This window comes from Pseudopodoces humilis, chromosome 5, assembly GCF_049639895.1.
Source record: "Pseudopodoces humilis isolate 2021_Gansu_Grassland_sample_001 chromosome 5, ASM4963989v1, whole genome shotgun sequence".
Lineage (NCBI taxonomy): Eukaryota > Metazoa > Chordata > Aves > Passeriformes > Paridae > Pseudopodoces > Pseudopodoces humilis.
Window position 1 is genome coordinate 28,683,195 of NC_142204.1, and position 26,393 is coordinate 28,709,587.

Below are 26,393 nucleotides of genomic sequence, written 5' to 3' on the forward strand. Positions count from 1 at the left end.
TTCTGAGAATTGCAAAAATCAATGTCTCTGTATTGGTTTCTCCCAATTGCACATTTTCCTCTATGTCTGTAAATCTTTACTTTCCTACATCTTCTCTAAAACATTTTTGAGTTTGGTTTTGGGGACTGTCTGTCTGGGTTTGTTTTTTTTTTTACTATTCTACATGTTCTCTGCCCACAGAAACATTTTCCTAATAATTCTAAGCTACCAGAGAGTATGCCTAGCTCTCTACTTAAAAGATTTTTTTCAGCAGGTTAATTGTTAAAAATGTATAACCAAAGTTCTTATCTATGCTGGTTTTTTATATAGACTCTCTTTACTTTGAGACTGGCTGTTATGAAGCATATGAAAAAAAAAAAATAGAAAAGAATTATTAACACCTTTAAGTCTTTTTATGCTGCTAGAACAATGCAAAGAGTTCTTAATGCAAGAGAGATTCATGGTCTGTGTGAATTTACTGCTTTTGAGATGTTCTAGACTAATGGTTCCAAAGGCAAAGATCTTGCACAAAGAATGCTGAACAAGAGCTGAACTACTTCTGAATTACACACATTATTCTGTCAACTTATGTATAACCACAGAATGGATAACCTCCTGTTAAGATAAGAGAGCAGTTTAAGTCTTCCTGTCATTTCTGATTCTACCCTCCTTGCTGTTTTTGTGATGCAGACCTGGATGGATTACACCAATTCAGCACAAATAGACCCCAAAGTAACAATGAGAGCCAAAGCCATTAATATTTTGGCTTTTACCTTTCAGAATTCAATCCTCACGAATCTCTTTCATCATCCCTTTACCTCAGTTTTATTCAACAAAATGAAAACAGAATAAATCAATGTTGAATTTGATGATAAGTTTCTCTCTAACAACAGAAAAAGCGAAACAGAATTTGCTTATAAAAGAAAACAGAAAATAAGGATAATGCAATGATGTACCCCAACTACTTTTCTTTTCTTAAGAGTTCTCCCCTGAAACCAGACATCGAAGTTAAAATTACTGAAAAATCTGTTTTTTCTTGTAATATTGCTTGAGATGCTATGGTTCACATCTCAAATACCTTGGAGAAGGTACAGCACCTAAGAGTATATACAGGCTATTAACAAATATTAACCTGAATTCCTCAGCACCACTGCCTCAAGTTAACTGCTCTTGTCAACATTTAGCAATATTGAAAATGAGGCTATTTTTACCTATATGGTTACACATAGATTCCTTAAGTAAAATATAGACCACAAGCCCAAAGATTCATATATGCCTTGTTTTAAGTCACAATTTATTCATGTAAGCAGACAAGCACACATTTGGGTAATTAAAAAGCTCACATTTATAGGACAGACGCTCCTCTCCTTGAGATCAGTCGGATTAGTCCTATACATAAACTTAATTCTGAAACACATTTTTTTGCAAGACAGAAGCTTGCAATACAGAAGCTTCGCTTGATGAAATTTTTGTGACCCTCTTCTGCTGTCAACAAGAATGATGTGTCTATATATTTCCCTTGACAAAATACACATCCTTTTATCAGCTGAATCAGAAAGTGACAAGATGATCAAAATAGGAAAGTACAGCTGACTGTAACAATTTCACCACTAGGTCATTTCACTAAAGGAAAAAAAAAAAAAAGATGAATTTCTGTAATATCATGCAAAGTTTGATTTCTAGGCTGGCAGGCAGGAAACATTCAGCTGTCTGAAGAAATGTTTCATTTCTATCTGAGGCAGACATATCAGCAGTTTCCATGGCAGTGCAATAAAACTGCAAAATAGGTTAAAAAAACCCAAACTCTTACTTTGTTTTTTATTTTTTTTCCCTGCTACTGACCACTATCAAGATATAAGACCCACTAAACAAACCCCGTCAAAAATTTGAGAGTCACAGAAAGTGATCTATAAAATGCTTGACATCCATTGAAATCCTCAATATTCTAAAAAAGTTTCTTCAATCTGAGACAAGTTATAAACCAACAGAGAAACTAGTCTCTAGGATATAAACTGCATACAAAATGAAGGCTTCTTCATTGAAATCTCTTGCATATACTGGATATAATCAAATTCAGCAGGGTAAGAATGTCTGAGACAGAACTCTACTAATACAGGTTTTACCAAGCCTAGTATCAAGCTAAGATTACACACACGGTATTTCATAAGTGTGCATACTTGGTTACTAGTATAGTGCCTTTAAAAAATTCAGGACAGTCAAAAGTTTGATGAGGTGACTGTCAGTGACTAGTGGATTTCTCCTTGACAATCTAAAGTAAATTGATCTACTTCAAAACCCACTGAAATAGATTTATATTTCATGATGAGAAATGTCCACAATTAACCTACAAATTCTTGCTTTGCATCTTCACTAATGACATTACTGCTAAATGATTACAGTCCTAATATCTGAATCTTAGGGAAAATAACATAATAATTTTAAAATAACATACACAAAACCTGGGGGAAAGACCACCCTGCAGACTGTTACTGTTTTCAGTTCAGTAGTCTATACAGCACAGTGAAGTACCTGTCCTTGTTAATTATTGTTATTGCTGTACCATAACAATGCAAAAGAAATTGTGCTATTTAGAGGTATCGATTTGGAGAGTTTTTATTCAGCAAAGAGAGCTGAGAGAAGGAAGGTGGCTTGTTTTGTCATAGAATAAACCATTTTTTTAATTGAGTAAGAAATTCCACTGAGAGTGATTTATCTATTGGCCTGATGAGCCATCTACCATTTCATCAGCAATATTCACCACTATTTCAACAATAAAAAAAGGGTTAATTTTTTTCCCTTTTCTTGATGCTTACTGTGATATAAGATTTACTGCAGCAATTCTGGTGTGTTTAGTTAGATTAGACCTAACAAACATCACAAATACTGATTACATTGTACCAAGTCTCAATCTAGTCTGGCAGGTGATGGTGCTGCACCTGAGTACGCTCCATCTGTAGTTAGCAATTGAAAGATTTTCCCCTCTAATAAAATATTAGACAAAAAGAGCTTCTCACTGATAAAATGATGCATTAAACTAACATTCTTCTTATACAAATTAATGTAAAATTACAGGTATGCTAAACAGACGAATCCTCCTAGGTAAAAGACCAAAACAATGCTTGGAATTTAACACCTACAAAGTGTTAATGTATTTCTGTAAGTCCAGTATATTCCAAGAATATTAAATTCTGCAAAAGAAATCAGAATCTCAAAAAAAAAAAAAAAATCACAGAATTTGGGAATGTTAATTTGGAGAAAATATCAGGGAGATATATACAGATACATAGAGAATTCAGCTGCAGAGATAATACAACAGTATTTTAGATACAATCACTAACAGTATAATTAATGCTGCTAAAATCTATTCTAATATGTTAATGTGTACTTCAATGCTTTTTAACCACTGTAATTTAAAAAATAAAATCTTGACATTTTAATTTGAAACCAGTAAGTACATCAAGAAGAAATGTTCCTTTAGGACAGAAACACAGGACACTCTAGAACAAAGTAGAATTCAGTAGTTCAGAGATAACATTAGTTTTCTGTTGTACACTTTAATATTGTAAGAACATACATGATCTAACATATCCAGACTTTAACCAAAATCATGAAGATTGCAACTTTTTCTTTCTTCTTATACAACACTTTATCACAAAAACATCTCATGGGGAAATTGTAACTGATTCTCTGGGCCAACTGAATCTCTGACCCTATAACTGATCATCTTTTTAAAAGTAAAATAAAACAATAATAAAAAAATTTAAATGCTTCTGTATCTTACATTTGTAAATATACTAAAGGAATTGTTACAGATAAGTGCTCAGATTTACAATATTGATGTAGTAATAAAGAAATTATTTTTTAATCACTGGTGGTCAAGGCTGTGCAAGATTAGGTTGCTCATAGTATTAATCACCTGAGAGCTGCTTGATGCCTTTGGTGAGAAATAGAAGCAAGTTCAAGTTTGGCCTCAATAAGAGCCTCTAAATCTTCCACAGAATACCGAGATATGTCCCCATCATATTTGTCCTGTATGTCCTGTACAAAATAGCTAAGACTTTCTTCAGCTTCTGTCAATAAAATCCCCTAGAGAAGAGCACAGAGTTGTATGATTTCAAAAAGTAAAGAAATAAACATTTTTTTTTGAGATATTTTTTCTGCACAGCCTGCTATCACTGCATCTTAAAATAAATCAATTTAAGTGAAATATGCCTTTTCTATAAATGGGGGTGGGGTGGGTAATTCTGCTTTTCTTATGTTTTCAGAATTATTGTGTTTAAATCAGCTACATCTTAACTGTGCCAGTACTATTGCCATGAATGCTTAACTACATATTTTAAGGCTTAGAAATGTTACTCACTAATTTCCCATTCTTTATCTAATAGCTATACTTGATAATTTTATACTATACTTCTCACTAGGTTTAGGAGTTTTAAGCAAATACAATATTAGAAACAATATTAAAGGTGTCAAAAGAAGTATTACACTCTTTATTAGCTATATTTTTACATCCTTGTGTGCAGTATGTATCCTGAAAGTTCAACTATAATTTACAGTCTTTCTGATCAAAAAATCTGTAGGAAGCTGTGAAAAACACATCTAAGAAGAAATTAATTTTAAATTAAATCTCAATTGTGAAGCTTTCAGCAGAACTAAAAATAAGCTTCACTAAAAATTAATTTATGTTTGTATGATCAATACATTACTTTGATCAAAATTCAGAGCTCTGCTTTAAGAAAATCACAAAAAAACCCCAAACCATAAAAACCCCTCCAAAAGAATAGAATAGTTAAACAAAAATCAAGAGTAAGAAATATATTATGCCTCTTAAATGAGCCCTATCAATTCAAATGAACATTTCTATTTTAGTTATTTTCAAGTTGCTATTTTCAATTTATTCTAAAACTTCTAACTTTCTAGCGTATAACCTACACCAGTTGCTATACAAAATTATCCTCCCTTCTCCAGATGTACTTTGTGCATTACTTTGCTTGTAACAATGGCCAAAAGTAGATACTTCCAAAGTGCAAGACCCCTCTGAATGAAGAATATGTCAGCCCTTAATTTTGGTATTTTTGTGATGTGAAACTGCCAAGCATAAAGTTTACAATTAAGCAAAACAAAATCCAACTAAACAAACCCCCTTCAAACAAGGAAGTTCTAAGCTTCTTTAATAAATAGTATGTTTTCTAATAACAATACTTTTCTAATAAAAAGTATGTTTTCTTCAAAATAAAGTACCAGAAAGAGCAACATGAAAAATTTTAAATATTTCATATATGACAATGGTAGAGAATGTTTTTTTATTTGTATAGCATATTGCCCCATCAAAGAGTCTCTGACATATTCTACAGATGGTACCCTCTGAAAGAAGATGATTTTATCTTGAAATACCATTCAGTCTTTACCCTTTATGCTGAAATAGTCATACTGAGATCTGATTGTGGAAATACTTGAAAAATGATGTACAAAAAATGAAAAATGATTGCACCAAATGGTGAACACTTCATGCACAGCTAGTAAGACTACATCAAATTAGGAACATAAACTTTTAGTCTCCTTTTTCATACCATCCTCTCATCATAATTTCTGTTACATTGAAGGTATTAGCAATGTTTTTGGATCAATCTGCATTTTCTTAATCCTTTCTCCTAAAAATCAAAATTACCTTCAGCATGGCTATACTTAATTCATCTTTACGATCAACAAGATGCACCACTCTGTCTCTTTGTTCCTTTTGTCTTGAATTCTGATCAGCATCAACTGTAAAATACATTGCCGATAAAATTTCAGATAACAGATGCAGAACCAAAGCATTCTCAGTAATTGAAGAACACAGACCTTTTGTCTCTACTTACAACTAGGACTTTCAACATCAAAGTAAGTAATAATGGAACTTATTATTATTATTGTTGTTTTTGTTGTCATTATCATTATTATCATTATAATTATTAATAATAATAGAAGAATAATAGAATAGAAGAACTTTAACAAGTCTTAATGTTTATTTCAATAATGACCAATTTTTTTCAGCAACATTTAAAATGAGTATTTTCATAACATGGCATATTAATTCATATGCAGTTAAAAGTGAAAAACATGATTGAAAGAATATAAATAAACTTTTCCACCATCCTTATAATTACCTTTTACATTTGATGCTGTAGTTTTGTTTGGCTCTGGCAAGCTGCTGTTGTCAACACAATATAATTTTTTTTCAACTTTTTCAGGTATATTATTTATTGTAGCAGAAAGACAAATTATGAGATGCATTTTGGCTAAGGTTAATTTATTCATAGTTTGTTGGTTGCACAGTGGCACCACTGTTAAAGATAGAATCGAATTAAATGTATCTTCCAGTACCTACAAGAAGGTTAATAATTGGGATTATTTGAAATGACACATTTTACCTTTCTCTTGTTCAAGACATATTCTGCTTCTATTAATAATGACACAAATCAACAATTAACATGAATAATATTAGTAATATTCTCCTTTATTATGAATGAGTTGTTTTTTTGTTTTTGCAAACTTCACCCATTAGTAACACTTGCTACAGCCTCAAGAGATTGGTTTTACAGTAGAAGGTGTATCTATGAAGTTATAGCTATTACCACTGCAACTTCTACTTTTCTGCATTGTAGGTGAATCTGTAGTTCAAAAAGCTCAACTCAAAGAAAAGTCTGCTGTTAAGGTAAAAAAATTCTTGTATCGCATCATTCTAGCACATTTCATAGACTCTTTTTGTTATTCATTATAGCATCCTTGTTTTATCATGAGTTTAATAGTCTCATTTTAGATTAATACATTTAGAAGTTGAAAGTCTACACAGACTTGCAAGATTATGAGACCAGTAACAGCGCCACATATACTGTGAAGCATTCAAATCAAAAGCTCAAGATAATGCACAACTTGAAAAGAAATCAGAAACTAGTGAGATCAAAAGTTGTCAAGATACACTTCTCATTTCCATCCTGTAATACCAATTGTTGTATGGGACACATAAATTTACTGTAAACAACAGAGACAAGTGGAGGGAAAAATGGTAGAGGTTTTATTTTACCAATTTGTTTTAATGGTACAATTTTTTCACATTCTGCTAACATTTACCCCTAACAGCTCAATGGATCTGAGAGAAGGTTAATAAAAGGAAATTATTGAAACTGAAAAACACAAAAGAAGTTATTGATAAACAGGTGATTTTAAATAAAATGAGAAAATTACTGTTTAGACACTGCTTTATAGAGTCACCATTTTAATTTTTTTTTCACCTCCAGAAACAGACTTCAACCCCCATCTGAATTAGGACAAATCTATGAAGACAACTCTGATTGACAGAAATTATAACATTAAAACTGACACTCTCAGTATTTTAACAGGATAAACACCTAAGCTTCCATATCACAACAAAGACTGAATAATTCCATTAGTGTGTTTTGCACAGAAAAGCCACAGATTTGTACATATTAGATCTCCCATCTGAAAAATGGTGAAAATGGTAGCTGCCCTTCCCTTGAGAGGTCAGCCATAAAATTTAAAATTTAGGAAATAATAATCCATTGAGAAGAATATGTCTTCAATTTACTGGATTCTTTTAATAATAACATTTTATTTCTGAACTGGAAAATTCCTACCTTAAGACAGAGAAATAAGTATTTATTATAGCATAAAACATTTACCTCTTTCAGGCTTTTTTTACCTGCAAATTTGTAGTACTCATGAGAGATTTTGAGGAATCAAATTTTTTTAAGGCCTGTAAAATGGACAAAACCAAAAGAAATTATTATGTTACAATATGAGTATAAAACCAACGAGTTAACAGAGGTGGGAGGAGGGATATTTCCCTTCAAATCTGCTCATTAAACTCAACTTGCTCTGCTTCACTGTCTGCAAGACAGGGTAAAGAAAGCAAACATGAAGTTTGTCCAATGCTTGACAACGCTTTTGGTGATGAATTTTTCCTAGTGTTCATGCTGAATGCTGGTGCTCTGTCCAGAAGTCTTTTGTCATGTCACCTACCCAAAAGCACCACTCAGATAAGTGATACCTTGATTGCATTCATGCAGGATTAAATCATTAGTCCATTTTGGTATGTGCTTGGGAAGCAAGGAAAGGATGGTTATGGGGGAGGCTTACCCAATAACCTGATCTGCCTGCACAGGTATGCTCACAGGTAAGACAAAAGCCCAGGTCAATTGTTAACAGCTTCCAACCTCTGTAGCACATTAGTGACCAGACAGAGGGAAAATCAAACTGAGCTGGGGTGATGTGAGTGTCAAGGCACTGTGAGCAGCAATAGCTCTTATGGCCCAGCATCTCCTGAGGCTGCCCCTGCCCTCCCCAGGACCCAAGACCCCATGTCAGCTTTATCTGTACTTTTCATGCCTGCATATGAAATCACACGTTGTTTTTTCTACAGTAGTATCTGCAGTACTCAGTGTATAAAACACTTGTTTCAAAACTGATTTTTGTTCCTGCTATTTAGTGAGAGATTTTAATGTCATTCAAAGCTTATTTGATTCATCAATTGAAAGAAATTCAGGAATTTCTTAGGAACAAGTAACAACTTGCAGATATAGAGTATGTGCAGTTTCATGAAGAACAGTCTATTGACTGTTAAAGTTCAATGTCATACTTTTCTGGTGTTTACCTGGATTTGTTCAGTATATCTGTATCCTGCTGGTATTTTACATGGAATTCTCTCTCCCGAAATAAGCAAAGACAGTTCATGAAAGGCCTCCATAAAAAATCTTATATCTGTAAGTACTTTAATCTATGAAAAAATAACAAAGCCTTTGATTTGAATGTTATTTATTCTTCTTTTTGCTCAAAATAAAATGTATTCAAAGGTAATTTTCAATAGATTTGACAACTAGAATAGTACATTGATGGAGAATGATCTTAAATGGAAAGAAATCCTTTACATATTACAGTGAATAATTGCAAAGATGGGTCTTTCTCTTTGAAAAACAAATTCTTTAAAAACTTGCTCCTGAGAAAGGGAAAGAACTTGCTTCATCTGGTAAGAATTTTGACTACCCAAGAACAAAACCTATTCCACGGATTTTACCCATAGTCTCATAGTACTCAGCTACTCTACCTAATCCATATCAGCATTTCCTGAAAATATCTGAAGTCAATTTCACTTTGACTCTTTAATACTCTTAATATCTCTTAACAGTTAGATGCCTTAAAAAAAACAAACGCAAAACTCAGAAATTATTTAAACAACAACAACACAAGGTGAACATTAGTGAAAAGACAAATATCTATTCCTAGATTTCATGGAACTCTGTTCTACCATGATAGTAAGAACAAATCCAGAAATGAACATTTGGGGAAAAAATAGTCATTCATGTTTTGCACTTAAGAAAACATTTAAAAGAGAAGTGAAACAAGACAAAAAAACGCCAAATGAGAAGTTTGGACCAAAGAAGGAAAACCTCCTCTTCATTAAATAGAGAGTAAAAAGAATTTATGGAATCACCCAACAGCCTATGTAGGAAATTAACAGTAAAACTGTGTAAATAACTCTGCATGCTCCTAAAACTGAGAATATAAATAATAATTGCATTTAGAAAGTACCCCCACCATCTGCTGTGCTAAGAAACACTAAGCAGCAGCTGAACTTCAAAGCATTACTTTTCATAGTAGAAATATACAAATACTGAATTAATTACATTTAACAAAGAATTGAAAAGCTTACTTGAAGCACAATGTGTTTTGAGAAAGTTTATTTGATTACCTTGAGGATTCTTCCTTCAATACATTTAGCTGGGTCCTTACAAATCTCAGACACAATATATTGGTATAATGTGAACAGAGGTAAAAGCTGTAGCAAAATAGTAGATCATGCAGCTATAAACATCATACAGGGTACAATTATGGAAGTAACACATTGCAATTACATATCAAAAGTATATAGATAAGATTACTGCTTTGACCTTCACACACCATCACTACTTCTCTTACGCTTTCTGAAAGATTAATGTGTTAAAAAGTTAATCTGCTTGCTAAAGCTAAGCTCTGATACTACCTTAAATGTGATACACAATGTAGGAAATTAAGTTTGTCCAAATTATTCTCTGTATTTAAGGTCTTTTACTACAGCATTACTGACTAAACCTACTGGAAATAGGTTGGATTTCTAAAACTGTCTGCATTTTGATGCCTTATTTTTTTTCAGTATAGCTAACATAAGAATAGAATTCTGTAAGCTTTTTAAAATAAACGCAATGAAGTTCTGCAACTGTCTCAGTGAAATTATACCAGTTGTAACATAAAGTAGATGGTGATGAGACTTAGTGACAAATTAATTTACATTTTAAATTGAAATTTTTTTGTAGGGACAACTAACAAAAAACCATTTTAAAACTGAGCTCTTTTAAGTATAGATACACTGTATATTCTTCCAGTATCTGAAGGGGCCCTACAAGGAAGCTGGAGAGAGACTCTTCATCAGGTATTGTAGTGAAAGGACAAGGAATAATGGGTACAAAGTGAAAGAGGGGAAATTTAGGTTAGATATTAGGAGGAAGTTCTTTACTGTGAGGGTGCTGAGACACTGGAGCAGGCTACATAGTGAACTTGCAGATGTCCCAGCCATGCAAGTGTTCAAGGCCAGGCTGGATGGGGTGTTGAGCAACCTGGTCTAGTGGGAGGCATCCCTGCCCTTGGCATGGGAGGTTGGGACTACATGATCTAGATATCCCTTCCAACCCTAAACACTCTGTGATTCTATGATCTATTGTTAAACAATATTTCAGAAAAAGTAGATTCTTTCCTAACAGATTTATGTGTTTATTGAAAATGAAAGAACTTCTGAAATTTAATTACTGTTCAGCTTTTACATTTTTCTTCACTTTAAAATGTCCCCAAGCTTAGAAAATGCTAACAGCATTGTTAGATTTTTGTCAAATTCACTTTAAGTTTTCATAATGTAGCTTAATATTTCTGAATTTGGATTACAAATGCTTGAGGCAAATGTTTTAAATGTATCCATACAGTTTCCTACTGATATTTGAAGTAGTTCAACAAAATTAGTCTTTGAAGTTTTAGTTTTAATAAAACTTGAATCTTGATGTATTTTGATTTAAGTGTCAAATCAACTTAGCACCTACCATCCAAAACATTCCCACACAATAAGCATTCAGGGGAAATGAAGCCCTCATTCGGCTAAAACTGCAATTTCTTTGACCATGATCCAAGACCTGGATCTATATTCTGCTGGCAAAAGTGCAGAAAGAATCAAAAATGTGCATGGCCATGTGAAGCAAACAGACAATTAAGTGCTTCTGCCTCTAGGTAATTGTCTGCTCCTTGATTTCCCTGGATCTCCCATAGCAAGGAAGTAACACAAAGCTAAATAACAAAGTGAACTCCAGTAACATAGGAGGGGAAGAAGCAACAACAGGAGTTAGTCTGAAGTTCCAAAAGAAATCAATTCAACAAATGGCTTGCTGGCAAAAAAGGTGTAACATCTTTCTGCCTCCTCCTGCCTAACTCCTCTTCCATCTCTACCTCCTAACCTTTGTTACTCTCTGCTGCCAACCCTCCGATCTTTCCCCATCCCTGGTACTGGCTCTGCCACTTGCAGGACCTTGCCATAACTGGATTTAACTCATCAAAGCAGGAAAAAATCTATCTGCTTTTTCAGATGGAGAGTTTTCTGTCATGCTTGATTTACAGTGAAATAATCACCTGACAGGAAATTCTGTGCACACAGGACCAAACTAGAAAAGAGAGAGTATTGCACCTTTTGCAGTACTAGTAGTCAATTCTAATGTATAGCACTGCTGTACCCTTGAAGGTACCTGCTGTATCTGCTTACCTTTGAAGGAAGCTGGATTGAAGTGGAAATGGTCAGATATTAAATGGAGGAAATAGGCATGTGAGCAGCATAGGAGGAAAGTTACAAAAACACTTCATACAGAAGAATAAAAGAACATGAAAAAGAGAAAGGCAAAAGGGACTTTTATCTACTGGAAGTTAAAGTATTGAAAGCATTCAGGATATATTGCATTTAAAGTATTTTTCTGTACTATGTATTTTAAGTAGTATATAATAGAAAATTTCCTCTAAAATGTCTAAGCTAAATGAACCATGTGTTGTCATCTTCCAGAATAAAAATTTTTCCTGTGTTTTCTAAAACTTGTATGCAGCAAGCTGTACCTTGTTTCAAGTGCCACAGAATCTAGCCATAGGGGTATTTTGCTAGAGGTTCTGAGGTATCTCATAAATACACCCACACAAAAAAGTTAGACTAGGTGTCTTAAAAATCATTTCCAGGTGATAAAAATAATACTTACTATTAAATTTTGTTTTGCACAGTGTAGTTCAAACATAATGAAATTCAGACTTGCAACTACAGTAGAGATATCGGCTCTGTAGCGATCAGAGAACAGGTCAATACCAGGAATAAGAATACTTATTTCATATTGTACAAAGTCATAGTCAAATGTTGGATGTTGAAGAGAAGCTCTAAACAGGGTCTAAAAGTAATAACAATGAATTATTTGTGAAAAAGTGTACAGGTATTAGTGAGACACTATAAACTCCAACTCATAAATTACTTCATAAACACAATTCCATCAATGCCTTAATTATTCAGCTGTTTCCAGCCACAATATTGAAAAATATTTTTAGAGAAAATGTTTTATGTGTGAAGCTGATGGAGAAATAAACAAGATGTAAATAGTCTAAGGACAGCATGTCTCCCATGGTTTCTGGAAGAGTTGCTGACTTTAAGGCCAGTTAAAAGCTATTTCCACCCTAGTTCCACCTTTAACTAGGTCAGGTAGTGCAGCTTATCAGCTAGTGCAGCTTAAATCATGTAACAAAAAAACTAATATGAAATTTAATAATTTCTGGGAATGTTGCTGACTTTAAAGCCAGTTAAAAGCTTGTTTCACTCTAGTTCCACCTTTAACTAGGTCAGCTAGCACAGCTTAAATCATATAACTAAAAACTAATATGAAAATCAAGGAAACCATTTAAATGTTCTCTCCTTAAAAGGGAAGAGTGCTAACATTGTATCTGATGTTGGATATTCCTTCCCAATTGTGTTTATCTTGGTGTAATTAGCAATGATATGCTAGAGAAATTTGCATTTACACTCAGATTTGAAATATTAACAAGCCTAAAGCCTACACCAGAGGTGGAATTTAAACAAGGTTATAAAAGCTTTCCAATTCAAGGAACAAATTATGGCTTGAACTTCTTGCAGTACAGTGACAGTAATTGATTATATTTTTCAAGACAATCACCCTGCAAGCTGCTTCTATCCCAATTAACATCAGACCCACTTCAGTCAAGTCACAATTATTTCTACTGTTACACAACTGGAACAAATGTTTGCTACCATTTCTGTTGAAAGGAGGAATCGCCATTGTTCAGCTTTGTAATTGTTCAGCAAGTACAGTGCTAGAAGCAAGTAAAAATTCTCCTTTACCTTTGTTTCTTCAACTTGTTCTCCCTTTGGTGAGCTGTAGCCTAGGGCAAGTCTCACAGTCACAATCATGACACAAGATATCAGACCATGTCATTGCTTGGTTTTGGAAGAAGCCAGAAAACTTCCTGAAACTGCACTGAGATGAGTAATCATTGATCCCAGTGGAGTATAACTGGCAGAATACTTGCAGTCCTTTTTCCTGTACTGCTTTTCCTACTGGCATCTTAACTTCCATTTAAAAGTAAACTGAAATGTTGTGGGTTTTTTTCTCTATAGGTCTTTTTTCTGAAAGTCCGCAAACTTAATTTTAATGATATTATTTTCTTTGTGAGTGAAACTGAATCATTTTTAATATCCTCTGGTTTTAGAGCAAACTTATTATAGAGCTGAGATTTTAGTGTTACAAACTAATATTTTTCCATGCTAAAAAAGATTCAAAAATTTCTTTTTTTCCAAAGAATCTGTGCTCTTGATTGAAAATTTAAAACAATCTGTGAAAACTCTACAGATCTAAAAGAGAGCACTCTGCTCTTGTTGATGCCATCCAGCTCTTCCTGAGCAGAATACTTCAAGTGAAGAAAAATATATTTGACTATCAAATGTTTTAGTCATCTTCCCTTTTCAGTATTTTTTCTCTGAGACACTCTAGCCTCCTATTGAAATGATAATTTTTAGGCTATAATACAGAAATAATGTTAAAAAACAAAGAATAAAAACATTGTATCTAATATGCATAAATTGTATACTACCTCTGATCTCCATTTTTCCTTTACAAGCAAAACAAAAAGAGAATTATTTTAACAGAGGGTCATTTCAGAAGCAATTTGTTAACTTCATGAATTTGAATTGCAATTGCATTCTTACCTTAAAAAGTATCGCAGAAAAATAACAGTATTTTGTTCTTAATCTCATCTGTGATGTTGCTATATACCTAAAGCGCAACAAATAATAAAAATACAAATGTACCCATCGACATAAATTATTGAAATCCTTGGGTTTTTAGTCTAATGTGATAATAATACTAATACAATCTAGATGTTTTTCCTACTGGAAAACAACTGCCTGTTTTTAAATAGATGCTCAGCCACACCATGCAAAGAAGCCTTTGACCGAAGATGTAACTAGAGAAAGGGAGTTGACTAGATTATCTTCAAACTTAAAGGAGAGACACAGGCAATCTAAGGGCAAACTCCATCTCATACAAAACTAAAAAGATAAAGCAGATTAAGAAACTCACACTTTAAAGAGTATTTCTTTCCATAAAGGAAGCCTAAAATAACTAGCACAGGTAGCTTAACATGTTAGGTGTCTAGCTAAATTTAATGATTCCCACACAGTACCTCATCAGAGCCTTAAACTATCCTGGCAGTGATCAACAATCCTAGAAATCTTTACTTCTATCTTAGAATATTAGAATCCTTTAATCTGCATTTTACAGCCTGTGACTAAGTTGCTGTAGGAAGAGCAACTCAAGAGAAAGATGTTTAACAGTCCAAGTGAGGTCTAAATACAAAAAAACCACCTGAGGGAGAAACCAGGAGGACAGTTCCCTCCAAATCCAGACATGATTTGGCATGGATGTATTAGCAGTAAAGGGATAGTGTCCAGTGCAGCAAATAGGTGCCACAAACACCTGTAAAAGCAGCTAGGGATTTGGCCATGCCTAATGGGACCTGACACTGAACCACAGTTCAGAATTAACAGGGCTGCCATTTATAATCAAGTTAAACTCAGTCCCTGGGAGTTGACTCCTTGAGTCAAGATTTTTGGGTGCTAATTCTAAGTATGGAAATGCCACTTCATTCTGAAATACCCATGCTAGCACTTGCAAAGCTACCTTGGCTTATAGCTATTTTACAGTGCTATCAATATGGCCTGCTTCACAGGTAAGGTAATTTACTTGGATGAAGCTCTGCCCTTTCATTGTGTTTCTAAGGTCATTTAATATTGTCTTGGGTACTTCTAGATTTATATTTTGCACAATACATTGAGGAACAACTCAGAATTACATTCACAGAGTTTTTCCAGCAGTCAGAGAGTACTAGATGGAAATATTTATTGACGGTAGATTTTTATACAGCAATTTAAATTTTATTTAGTTCTAATTCACCAGAAAACTAGTACTTTAGGCAGTAAATCTGACCTCAAGATACATTAATATTTAATATGTGCAATAACTTTGGAAATGTGATATTTTGATTGAAAATCAGTATGACTGTAAAATCCTTGCACTTATGACTTTGTATCATTTTGTTTTCTTGTAATGATCTCTCCATATAACATACAGCTGCATTTATGATCAGATGATAAATCTTTGATAAAACTCAATAAAAGGGAAAAAACAATATTCTCCAAAGAAGCAAATTTCTCCCTGAAAGGAAAAAATCCCCTGCTTTTGATGAATCCTTTTTATAACATCTCATTATTGGTTTTTAATTAAATAGAAGTTGCCTCATATCTGGGATGAGCAATTTGCTTAAAATACGCTAGAAATACATATATGGATAAGATACTTACTGAGCTATCTTAGCCACTAGGACTGCTGCATGTAAACATCCCCAAGGTCCTGCCTGAGAAAGAAATTTCTGACTCATATCAGTTGATCTTCCAACTGCAAAGCAGTCTGTAGCATCTTTCTGAAAACTTAACTCTTGCCAGGTGTTAAGAGCATCAGCAATATTGAGTGTTTCATCAAGGGCTTGACACCAATATTTAAAAGCAGCTCTGTAACATAGAAAATACCATCACATTGCTGACATTTTCCAAAGTGGAAGATAAGACCTGGCTCATTTTTCCTTTACTGACTGAGATTTAATTAATTCTGATTGGGTTAAAAATTGAAATACAGTTTCTACAACACCAAAATAGTATACCATTTCTGGTCAAGAGACTTATTTGGACTCAAATTAAATCATCAAACCATCAACATTAGTTCTTAAAAACACAAAAATGCATCATTAATTTGCTTAATGACAACTAGATAGCTAAGAAAAATAAACAATGTCTAGGAAAAAGCCCTCTCAAAATATAGCTAATAGTAAGTAGATGAAAAATATTCCATGGATTAGCAGACAGCACAAGAACTTACATGACAGTAGAGGTGTATAGGGCTGACAAAAAAATTGAAACTTTTACCTTTTTAAATCCAGTAAATATGTACCTTTTATTTCCAGCATAAAAGTGAAGATTTCCAAGTTCATGTAGAGCCTGCACCTTGAGGTCTCTCTGGTTACTCGTTTCAAGGATTCCTGTAATTTATTTTCAATCAATTTAAAAAAAGCCACTGTCATATCATTAAACCGGTTACTGAAACTTGAACAAATTTGGCATGAGTGGACATGAATTCACATGTAATTCAATGCACAATTTTTTTTTTTAATTTATTGATCTTGTATATTTTACCTTCAAATGTACCATTTCTTATTTCATCTACCTTTGAGAGCAAAAATAAGATATATGGGCCTGTTTACCTAATCTTTTATAATTTTGTTTTTTCAGACCTCTAAAATTTCTTCCTTTTCACAAGATAAACTGGAAAACAGATCACTGGCCCTGCTAAACAACTCTGCCTGCATACAGCCCAGCAGTACTCTCACAGACTCATCTTTGGAATCCATGCTGCAAATAAAACTACCTACAGCATCTGTTGACCTAGTGCATTTGACATGTTTAGCCACACAGCAAATACAGGTAGTCACAAGGAGCTGTGACTGTATTGAGTAAAGCCATACCAGAATGTAAGATGGAAGCCAAGTCATATATTCAAATGCACAGAATCTGAAAAGTCTATTTGCTAGGAAAAAAAACAAAACCTGTCATGGAATTAAAATGAATCTGCTAAGCATTACATCAGATTCTCAAATGGGGATTAATCAGCATAACATCACTGAAGTAATGCTTTTTCATAAAATGAAGCAACTGTAAAAATTATGAACCAACTACTGGCTTGTTTAGGACCTAAAGCAGATTTCCTCAGTCATGAGGAAGAAGGTTGTATGTTCCTGGAAACCAGCCTTCAGACAGTTTCAGCTGTCTAACAGAGGGAAATAACAATGGAATAAATATATATAAACACAGATAGGCAGAATGTTACTTCTTAGCTGTAAGCAGAAATTTATGAAAAAAATTACCTATTGTTTGTTCATAGGAAGAGATAATTACTGAAAGCTGTGACTTTGGTATTGGTCTACTCTCAACCGTACTGGAGAAATTATATTTTTCTTGAGAAAGGTCACATGGTGTTGGTAGAAATATCACTTCATCTGCCATGTTAAATTTCAGCTTTCTGCTTGAGGAGATATGACTGCTGATTGCTCTTCCAGCATTTTCTAGATTAGAAAAGTGATTTATATGATCAGTTTAGCAAAGTATTATGCTATTTCTAGCACCCAAAACATTTTCCAAACATTGACCATGTTAGTCAAACAAATTTACAATTCCTGTGTGCCTATCTCTATTTGGTTTCCTATGCTATAATTCTGTATGTCTCCTAATAAAACTCATTGGACATAATTCACTGGTCAGTGCAACCAAAGGATATGTGCTCTGTTAGTGAAAATAAACTTGGGAAGATCTGCCAGTCAGGACATGGGTATGGCTGCAGACAGACAGGTGACACATCTGGATGAACAAAAATTTATCATCCAACTATTAGACAAATGATAAGAAATAAGGTTTAGAGCTTGTGCTCATAGAACTTCAAATTTAACTTCATATTCTATACTTTTTTCCTAAATGAACTAAAATTTAAATTTAGAAAAATTTGTTCCTTTCACTCTTTACTATTTCAAAGGCATATGACTTTATTAAGGGAGCAACACTTCAATGAATCACTCACCTTGTGTGTGTGCAAGAAACAATGAAAGTAGTTTTCTGCTGTGTCTCAGTGCTCTGCTTTGATATTTAGATTTTTCTAGAGTTTCTCTAAAACATTTCAGTGTATCATTCACATCAAGAGGCACACAAACTAAAAGGTCTTTTGCTTGATTGTAATCTAAAAGGAATTAATAATTATGGAGAAAGATTTTGTAATATCTAAATAAATATTTTTAGTAAATCACCCTGTGAAACATATTTGAATATTTTCACAACTTCAAACTATAGTATAATAAAATTTTCTCTTTTTTTTCCTGTTGTTTTGTGAATTAAAGCAAATTATTAACCACTAGAAACATTAATTCTGTCAATAACAGTGCTGATTCACACTAACTTCTGGGTATATTGTGGGATATCCAAAAATTGCAACAGAAAACTGGCCCAAGACCACCAAGCTGCCTCACAGGTTGTAGGTCATCTGGCACCTGCTTTCTTTCAGACATAGTCTGAATATATTGAATATTGAATTGATTATCTTGAACACATTGCAATCCATCCAAAATATCAAGAACAGTAATTTGAAGACAAAGCTCAATTTGAAATAAAAGACGCAATGTAGGAGAAGTGGAAGAACTATGATAAGGAGGAGAAACAGAATTAAAAGAAAAAAATCCAGCATGAAACAAAGAAAAAACTTTGGAAGAAAAGAGAACACAAAATACTGAATTTTGCTCTTACCTGTAGAATCGTTATTTGTCTCAGGATTGGAAAAACTTCCAGGAAAAACCCCTCCACTTGCAGAACAAGCAACTGGCAGCTGTAATTTGTACCCTAAGTAGTTTCTGCAACTCATCTAAAAAGCAGGAATTGTTTCATGATAACTGAACAATGTTAAGAAAATTCAATGTTTGGTTCTTACAGCTAAATATCTATATATTCTGTCATATGACAAAATAAAAAGAGGACAAATTAAGAAAGACACCAATGGTCCGTAACAACTCTTGTCAGTAAGAGGTGAAACATTCACACCTAAATATTGGATGTAAGTGCTTCAAAGTGACTGCACTAAACTTGTCTCTTATTTGGTATTTGCCATGATCATGAGAAACACCTTGAAATTCTGCAAATATTGCACCTTATTTTCTCCAGATGAATGCATGCTTGCACAGAACCTGTCACCGTAAGCATGCCTAAAGGACATGTTGCCTGGGAAACACAACGGAAAGCTACATCGGGAGATACAAAATAGCTCTAAGCAAGTAAAAACAGATCTGTCTCTGGCAGAGAAGCAAACTTCCAGACTCCAATAAAGGACCAATCCACAGACTTTTTATTTTGCTAATGTAGTTACACCACCTCAGAAGCACAAGGACCAACAGAAGTAGTTCTAGACTCTCTGAATGGCACTGACTGAGGAAATGCAGGAAATTTCTTACCTGAAATCCTTACTACTAGTAGCTAGCACTAGTCTTCAATATGTAAGCTATCTTTCAAAACTATGATTACTCTTTGACAGCTCAGTTACCAGCATTATGAAGTGGTTTGCTATGGTGCCCTTTTATAGATAAAGGACCATGTTCTGAACAGCTGGGCCAGAAAGAGTCAGCAGGAAACAGAGAATACAGAGCACCCCAGCTGCCCTCGTGAGCCACCAGTGCCTTCAGAGTCCCCGCAAACCCTGAGCACCAGTGTGCTGTCTCTAGGCAAGGCAGTGGCTCCTCAACCTCATGTTCATGCTCATGTTCAGAACAAACCTGCTTGGTACTCCAAACCCCATTTCTCTCCCCTCTCCAAGTCCTCTCTTTACATTAGTAATAGAAACAACCTAAAAATAGCTACAGTGAGACTGACTTCAGCAAAACTTCTTAGCAAGAAACCTTACATTAAAAAAAATAAAAATAAAAAAAAAAGGAAAATTTGATTTTCTAATAGCTAATTCAATGAAAATTTTCCAAGTGGCACTGTTAAGTAAATATACAGAGCCATGGCTTTTAACAAGAGGAACTTTCTGTGCTGCTTAGGGATTTTTTGGTGCTGATCAAGTTTTTTAGAGTTTATTGGCATTGTCAGTGTTTCATTTAACTTCATTTTATTAATTTTTGGAGCGGTGTTCGAATACAGAAACAAAGCAATATCCAAATAAATGTTTTAAGATTAAAAGAGTCAAGAAAAAACATGAAATTATATTTAGGCTTATAATATGGAATGGGTTTGTTGTGCATGGAAGAAATGCCTTCTGGGTCACCTGCTGCTCTTGGAATCATGTCATACAAGCCTTTTCATGCACTTAGATCAATTATGTTCATTAGTTTGTTATAACTGACTATTTGGGAACACTGTGAGAAAGCATATTAATCTAATCAGTGAAATTGCTACTCCACATTTAGTTCACATTAAGAGTCAGTGCCCCAAAAATAAATCTGTGTTTCACCTTCTGTGCATCATCAGACAGATATTTTGTGACATGAGATTCATGGCTGTCTGGGCCATTGAACTGCTGTATCCTTTCTATCAGCTGCCTCTGAGCATACACCAGCACTGGACTCACTTGTTCTGTGAACCTCTCACTGGAAGAAAAAATAAAGTGTTGTAATTAAGCAATATAAATTTAAGTATATTAAATGATATGTTAACTTTTTAGTTTTTATTAGAGTTGGTATAACTTACTGTGTAAATATGTTAAATTGTACAGCTATGTGTACCAGTGCTTCCCACTTCTTCATTTGATATAACAATTCTATTGTTTTAAGAATCAGATTACATATCCATCTCAGATCAACCACATTCACATCATCCAGGGGAGGCTGGGGATGAAGATTAGAACCACCATTCTCATCCACAATACCTCCTAAACAACTGGGAATGCAAAAGTCTCCTTCGGGATCCACAATCTACAGTGAAGAAACATTATTATACCTGTTATTTTCATATGTGTTTTAAGAAGAAATCAATTACAGAGATTAGAAAGTACTGTAATCATCTAAAAAACTTGCTACGGAGAATAACATGCAGACTATACTGCAAGAAAGAGAAAACTCTAGGGAAAATGTGATAATAAAGAATTGTCTTAATAAAAGTAATTTTTACCTTAAGAGAACTGCTTGCCTGTAAGTCAACTATCATATCAATGATCATGTCAGATGCAAAAAAAAATGGCAACCAAATGGTGTTCTGAAGAAAATCCCAGGTGATGGGAAATGCATCCGTATGGGAATGTGACTGGTTAGCAATCAATTGAAATTCTTGAGTGTAGTTCCAAAGTTCTCGACAAGCATTTTGAAGCAATGTCCAGTGGCCACCACGGTGAGCAAGAACCTGTGTATACCATTCAAAATATTATTATACTTTCAAAGTGCAAAAATTAAAAGCTTCAGTCTTTTGTTGAAAAATTTAGGCATAAGTAATCTTTCAGAATTACAGTCTAGGCATTATTGAACCTTCATTTTTACCTTTTCATAGAAGCACTAATCTATAATTTATATTAATTGTAGGTTTTAGTGTGAGAATAAGAAATTAAAATTTAATTCACACCACATATATGTGTGTTTTTACTTGGGTTTAGAAGTTTTTATGGGAAGAGTAGTTAGGTTGCATTTCCCTTCAATCCCTGGCTCTCCTGTTTCTAGTGTGACATTCACCAAGACCTGTAAAGGGTAAGCCTGCAAGTATTTTCAGAAGAAATTAAAAAACATGAGAAGGAAAGTTACAAAGGTGGAATGAAAACTAGAACAATTATATAAATTATTGTAAGTTTGATAGAAATATATATTATGACAGGTGATGTCTGACATTTCACACATTGTATTTGGATATTTTTCAGAAGGTAAGAAAACATTACTTTCAACCAGTGGAATTTTTTTTAATTTTCTGAAGTGTGAGGTCTTCTCATGTAAGAAGTAGTAAGTATTGTAACACAATGCTTAGTAATATATAGTTTAATAAGAAACCAACCACATCTTACCACTGCTCTTTTCAAATGCAAGAAGATGCTTGTAAAATGCTTCAGTAAAAGGGTATCTGATGGAAACTGGCCCTGTTCTTTGGGGCTCTTTGTTGCTCGACTTCGACCCCGTTTATTTCTGTTCTTAGAAGATTTATCTGTAACTGAAAACAAAAAGTTCACTTGTTAAAATTGAGTTGAAGTTCTTAAAAAAAGAAAAAACCAGTCAGCTAGGATTTTCCTGTGGCAGCTAAACACTTAAATGTTAGGAAATGCCAATGTTAAGGTTATCATGTTTGTAAGGTTATGATATTTAAAATATAAGATGCTTTTACTTAGGAATTGGGAGAAGCAGGGATGAAAAAAGTTTGAGCAAAATCATAATGGGTACCAAACAGTCTTCAGCAACAAAGCCAAAACACAATCCTCATTTAAGTTCTAGGAAGAAATCATCATGGCAAGAAAACTCTTGGCAAGCTTGCAAGAATCTTTCTTAAACAGAAACCTCTTAAAGGAGAAGTTAGGAAGAAATGAAGATTTCTGAAAACTTCTGTGGTATGTGTAGGATTCCTTCATTATTTTATTCACTATCAAATATCCCCCATGGGGAAAAGCAAACGTTCATGGTAGTGGGGTTTGGTAATATCTGAGCTATAGGTTTCAGGCAGAAGCTAATTCTAAGCTATACAGTATTTGAAATCTATGGCAAATTACACATTTTATGTAATCCTTTTAATCAGAATTGTCGCAAAGGCTAAGAGATAGTAAGCAGGACTTTTATCAGGTTCCAGCCAATTTCAGTGGTTCTCAGTGACTGGTAAGCATCAAGGCAAAGGTGTTTATGCAAAAGCAGGTTATTGCAAAGTGAATTCAAGTGCTAGTTTTTGTCACACCTCCTTGGAGAAGGCAAAGGGGACAGCTGATTTTATCTAAGGAAGTCCTATGTGAAAAGGCAGGAGAATTTTGACCTTTACTGCTGTGGCAAGAATGTGTCCCTGAAGAGCTATTGAAAAGATACAGATACATTGGCTTGTACACTATCACTAATATCTGAGGAAATCAAAGTCCTGCATTTCACAATTACCCAGAGAAGGAGCTTTTGGCTCCTGTTGGAACCTCCTCATAGGACTAAAAATAGCTATAATAATAATAATAAATTTCAAATGTGAAAGACAGAGAAATGAAATAAAATTTCTAGAAAATAAATTGGTCCTGAGGTAGCTTCTGACACAGGGAAACACTGGGGAAAAAGCAGAGAAGGAAAATTAAATTCTACTGAAAACTTGAAAGATAATAATAAACTTACCCTATAAAACTACTTTAAAAACTACTTACAGAATGACTCAGGAAAATTTTGACCTGCTAGGAAATGTAAAGGAAACTACCCACCAATTACAAATCTCAGAAACTGAAAGAAATTATCAATGCATTCAGAATAATTAAGAATATTATCAATTTAATATATGTAGGTAGTGTGGTATCTGCAAACCTAAAGCTAGCATCATTAATGTTTTTTAAACTTACAAACTTGTTAATAAAGTATAGGATAAAGAATAACTAATTTATAAACTGTAACATATTTATTAATAGATTAAACAATGCTCAGAATTATTAGATATGGCACATCCCTTGCTATGACTTCTGTTATACAAGGTATGCCACACAAAAACATAGAGGACAATTTAAACCTAGAAATGCCTTCTATTAACTTGGCATGACTGACTGTTTTTCCAAAGGTGATGTGGACAACTAATGATGGAGGTCAAGACAGACAGAAATCATGAGAAACAAAAAGTTGAAACTGATTTCAGTTGTGCACCAATAAAAATTCTTACAGGTTTGGGTTTCAGTCCCTTCTGACTTTTCAAAGAGAGAAGTAGTTGATTTTCCTAGGTTATCCTCTACAACGTCTTTCGCCAGTACAGTGCCGGAATTGTTTAATGAGAATATCTCAGGATCCAAAATATTGTAACTGCAGAATGGGAGAAAGAGAAGAAAACACAAAAAAAACCCCACATACAATATCAAAAAGTATTTTAAAATACATACACAGAATTCAGGCTCTCAGAAGTGATTACTTTCCAGCAGCTTTAGGAATAAGAAATAATGAATGATAGCCAAATGTTATAAGGAACCAAAAAGTAACTTAATATAGTACATTTCAAAACTTTCATCTCACCAATGAAGCTGGCAATCAAAACTGTGCCTGATGTCCACAGGATGGAAAGCAAAACAATTTAAATATTAACAACTCATTTTTATTTGAAAGCTGAACTGTTCTTATGAATATGTTGTAATTCAGATCTGTCTGCACAATTATCTACATTAATAGCAATCACTGATAGTGCAGTAAGATGTACCTGTCCAAATGCTGTGAACCAGTAATTCCAATATTATATTGCTCTTCGAGGTTCTTTTTAAATAAGTGGTAGTGTGCAACTGCCAGATAGATATTCATCTGAGACTTCCAGGGCATCTCTTCAAGACACATTTGACAAAACTGACTTCGGGTTACGTATTTACTCAGCAGCATCACTAAGGTTTGATGAGCTAACTTCTTCAATTTATCATTGCCTTTCCTAAACCAAAACATATGAAGTAGCAAAAAGTGAAACTGTTTTCTTGAAACCCTAGAAAAGAAAGTCCTGGTAAAGACACACGGAAGTATCCTATTGCATATCCCCAGATTTATATTCATAAGCACATAAGCATATGACATATTTCTAACCAAAAGACTTTTGCTTTAATTGAGAAAAGCAACTGTTCTTTCCCTCTTTAAGTGCACTTAATCTTTAACACACAATAAATCCTATTTTATATTTTACCAACTTCTATACAATATGTCATAATACTTTAAAAAGCTTAGCTCAGTTTAAAGTTATTTGTACCTGAATTGTACAAACATTATTATAGCAAATACAATGTACTTCAAAGTCAATTTAGGAGGGTCTTCTATTATACTATGAATCTGGATAATTTTTTTATTGCTTTTCTTTGGTAGTTCACCACCTTCATTATGAAGAGAACATAGTATTTCAAATCTGGATGCCTACCTTTAATTTCCAGCCAAAGTTTTCTAGTTTCCCTGACAGATTAAAAAATTCTGTATTACTTCACAAACATACCATGTTATATTCAAACCGAATCTCATTTTTTCTTTTTTTATTAATTAACTGTAAACTGATCCCTTTAAATTAAAATCTAAATTATTTTTGTGCCTGTTTTCCACCTTTAAAGTGTGGGCAGAAAAGTATACCACATACAATTTTGATTATATTATGCAGCATTACTATTATGCATGACACAAAAGAGTAGCTGATAAAAACCCAAGATAAGCTTAACATCCTCCCTTCTGGTGAAAGCCATGGAAATAATTTTAAGTAACGTAGGGTTTCTTCTGTCAAGGAGGAATAGTAACATTTTAGATGGTTTAGGTGAATATTTAGAAGATTATATGGAAATTTTTTAGGTTGTTTAAAACAAATATCTGCCAGAAGAAGAGGTGAATGAATATCTTTCCTTTTTAGTTTTTTTTAATCAAAAAATAGGTTTTCTGGAAGCTACAGAACAGATAGTCCAAGACTAGTACAAGGACCACAAAAAGTATTCTGAAACTACCTGAAAAACAGGAAATAAATACTTTTTATTAGCTTTGTAACAGGTAAATTCCCCAACACAGTTTGAAAAGCATTATAATACACAGATTAACAGAGCTTTTCCACCTTGATGAATCAAAATGCTTAAGTTAACACAACTGAAACACAACATTTGATTATTAATACAAAGACTTGAAATCTTTAACAGCTATTTTCTTAAACAGAAATGCAATAGATTTTGTTTCCTTGAATGGAAACCAATTTTATACTAAACTAAATCAGAAAATTGATAGGACTGTGCAGAAATTAGTCTCTTCAATATAAAACAAAAATTAAAATACACACTTAATTTTAAACTAAATTTCAGTCAAAATATTTTTTTCTGTATGTAAGTCTGACAAATGTGTTCATTTACTTTTGTGCTTCTGGAGAACTCATTGCATCTGGATTTTTCATTAAATACTCTCTAAGAGGTCCTTTCTTAGGCATGGCTTTTTTTGTTGGTTTCTTCGAAGGTGATGCCTTTTGTTTCCTTGAAGGTGAGGTGTCCTTTCTCTTTAAAAAAAAAATCTTGCATCAAAATATTAAATATACATCAAATAATTATTTATAC

The 26,393-nt window shown here is 33.6% G+C and overlaps 1 protein-coding gene across 1 annotated transcript in view; it reads right to left on the reverse strand.

The window, feature by feature from the left end:
- The window catches only part of CFAP54 (cilia and flagella associated protein 54), a 102,256-nt gene that overhangs the window by 25,004 nt on the left and 50,859 nt on the right, over positions 1-26,393 (reverse strand). Inside the window, 17 exon segments of the mRNA XM_088055699.1 lie at positions 3,896-4,065; positions 5,648-5,728; positions 7,679-7,732; positions 8,630-8,752; positions 9,725-9,811; positions 12,288-12,470; positions 14,294-14,360; positions 15,947-16,153; positions 16,590-16,677; positions 18,267-18,422; positions 20,582-20,811; positions 20,912-21,135; positions 21,332-21,559; positions 22,206-22,348; positions 24,020-24,156; positions 24,545-24,763; positions 26,196-26,335. Coding sequence (XP_087911825.1) covers positions 3,896-4,065; positions 5,648-5,728; positions 7,679-7,732; positions 8,630-8,752; positions 9,725-9,811; positions 12,288-12,470; positions 14,294-14,360; positions 15,947-16,153; positions 16,590-16,677; positions 18,267-18,422; positions 20,582-20,811; positions 20,912-21,135; positions 21,332-21,559; positions 22,206-22,348; positions 24,020-24,156; positions 24,545-24,763; positions 26,196-26,335 — 2,537 coding nt within the window.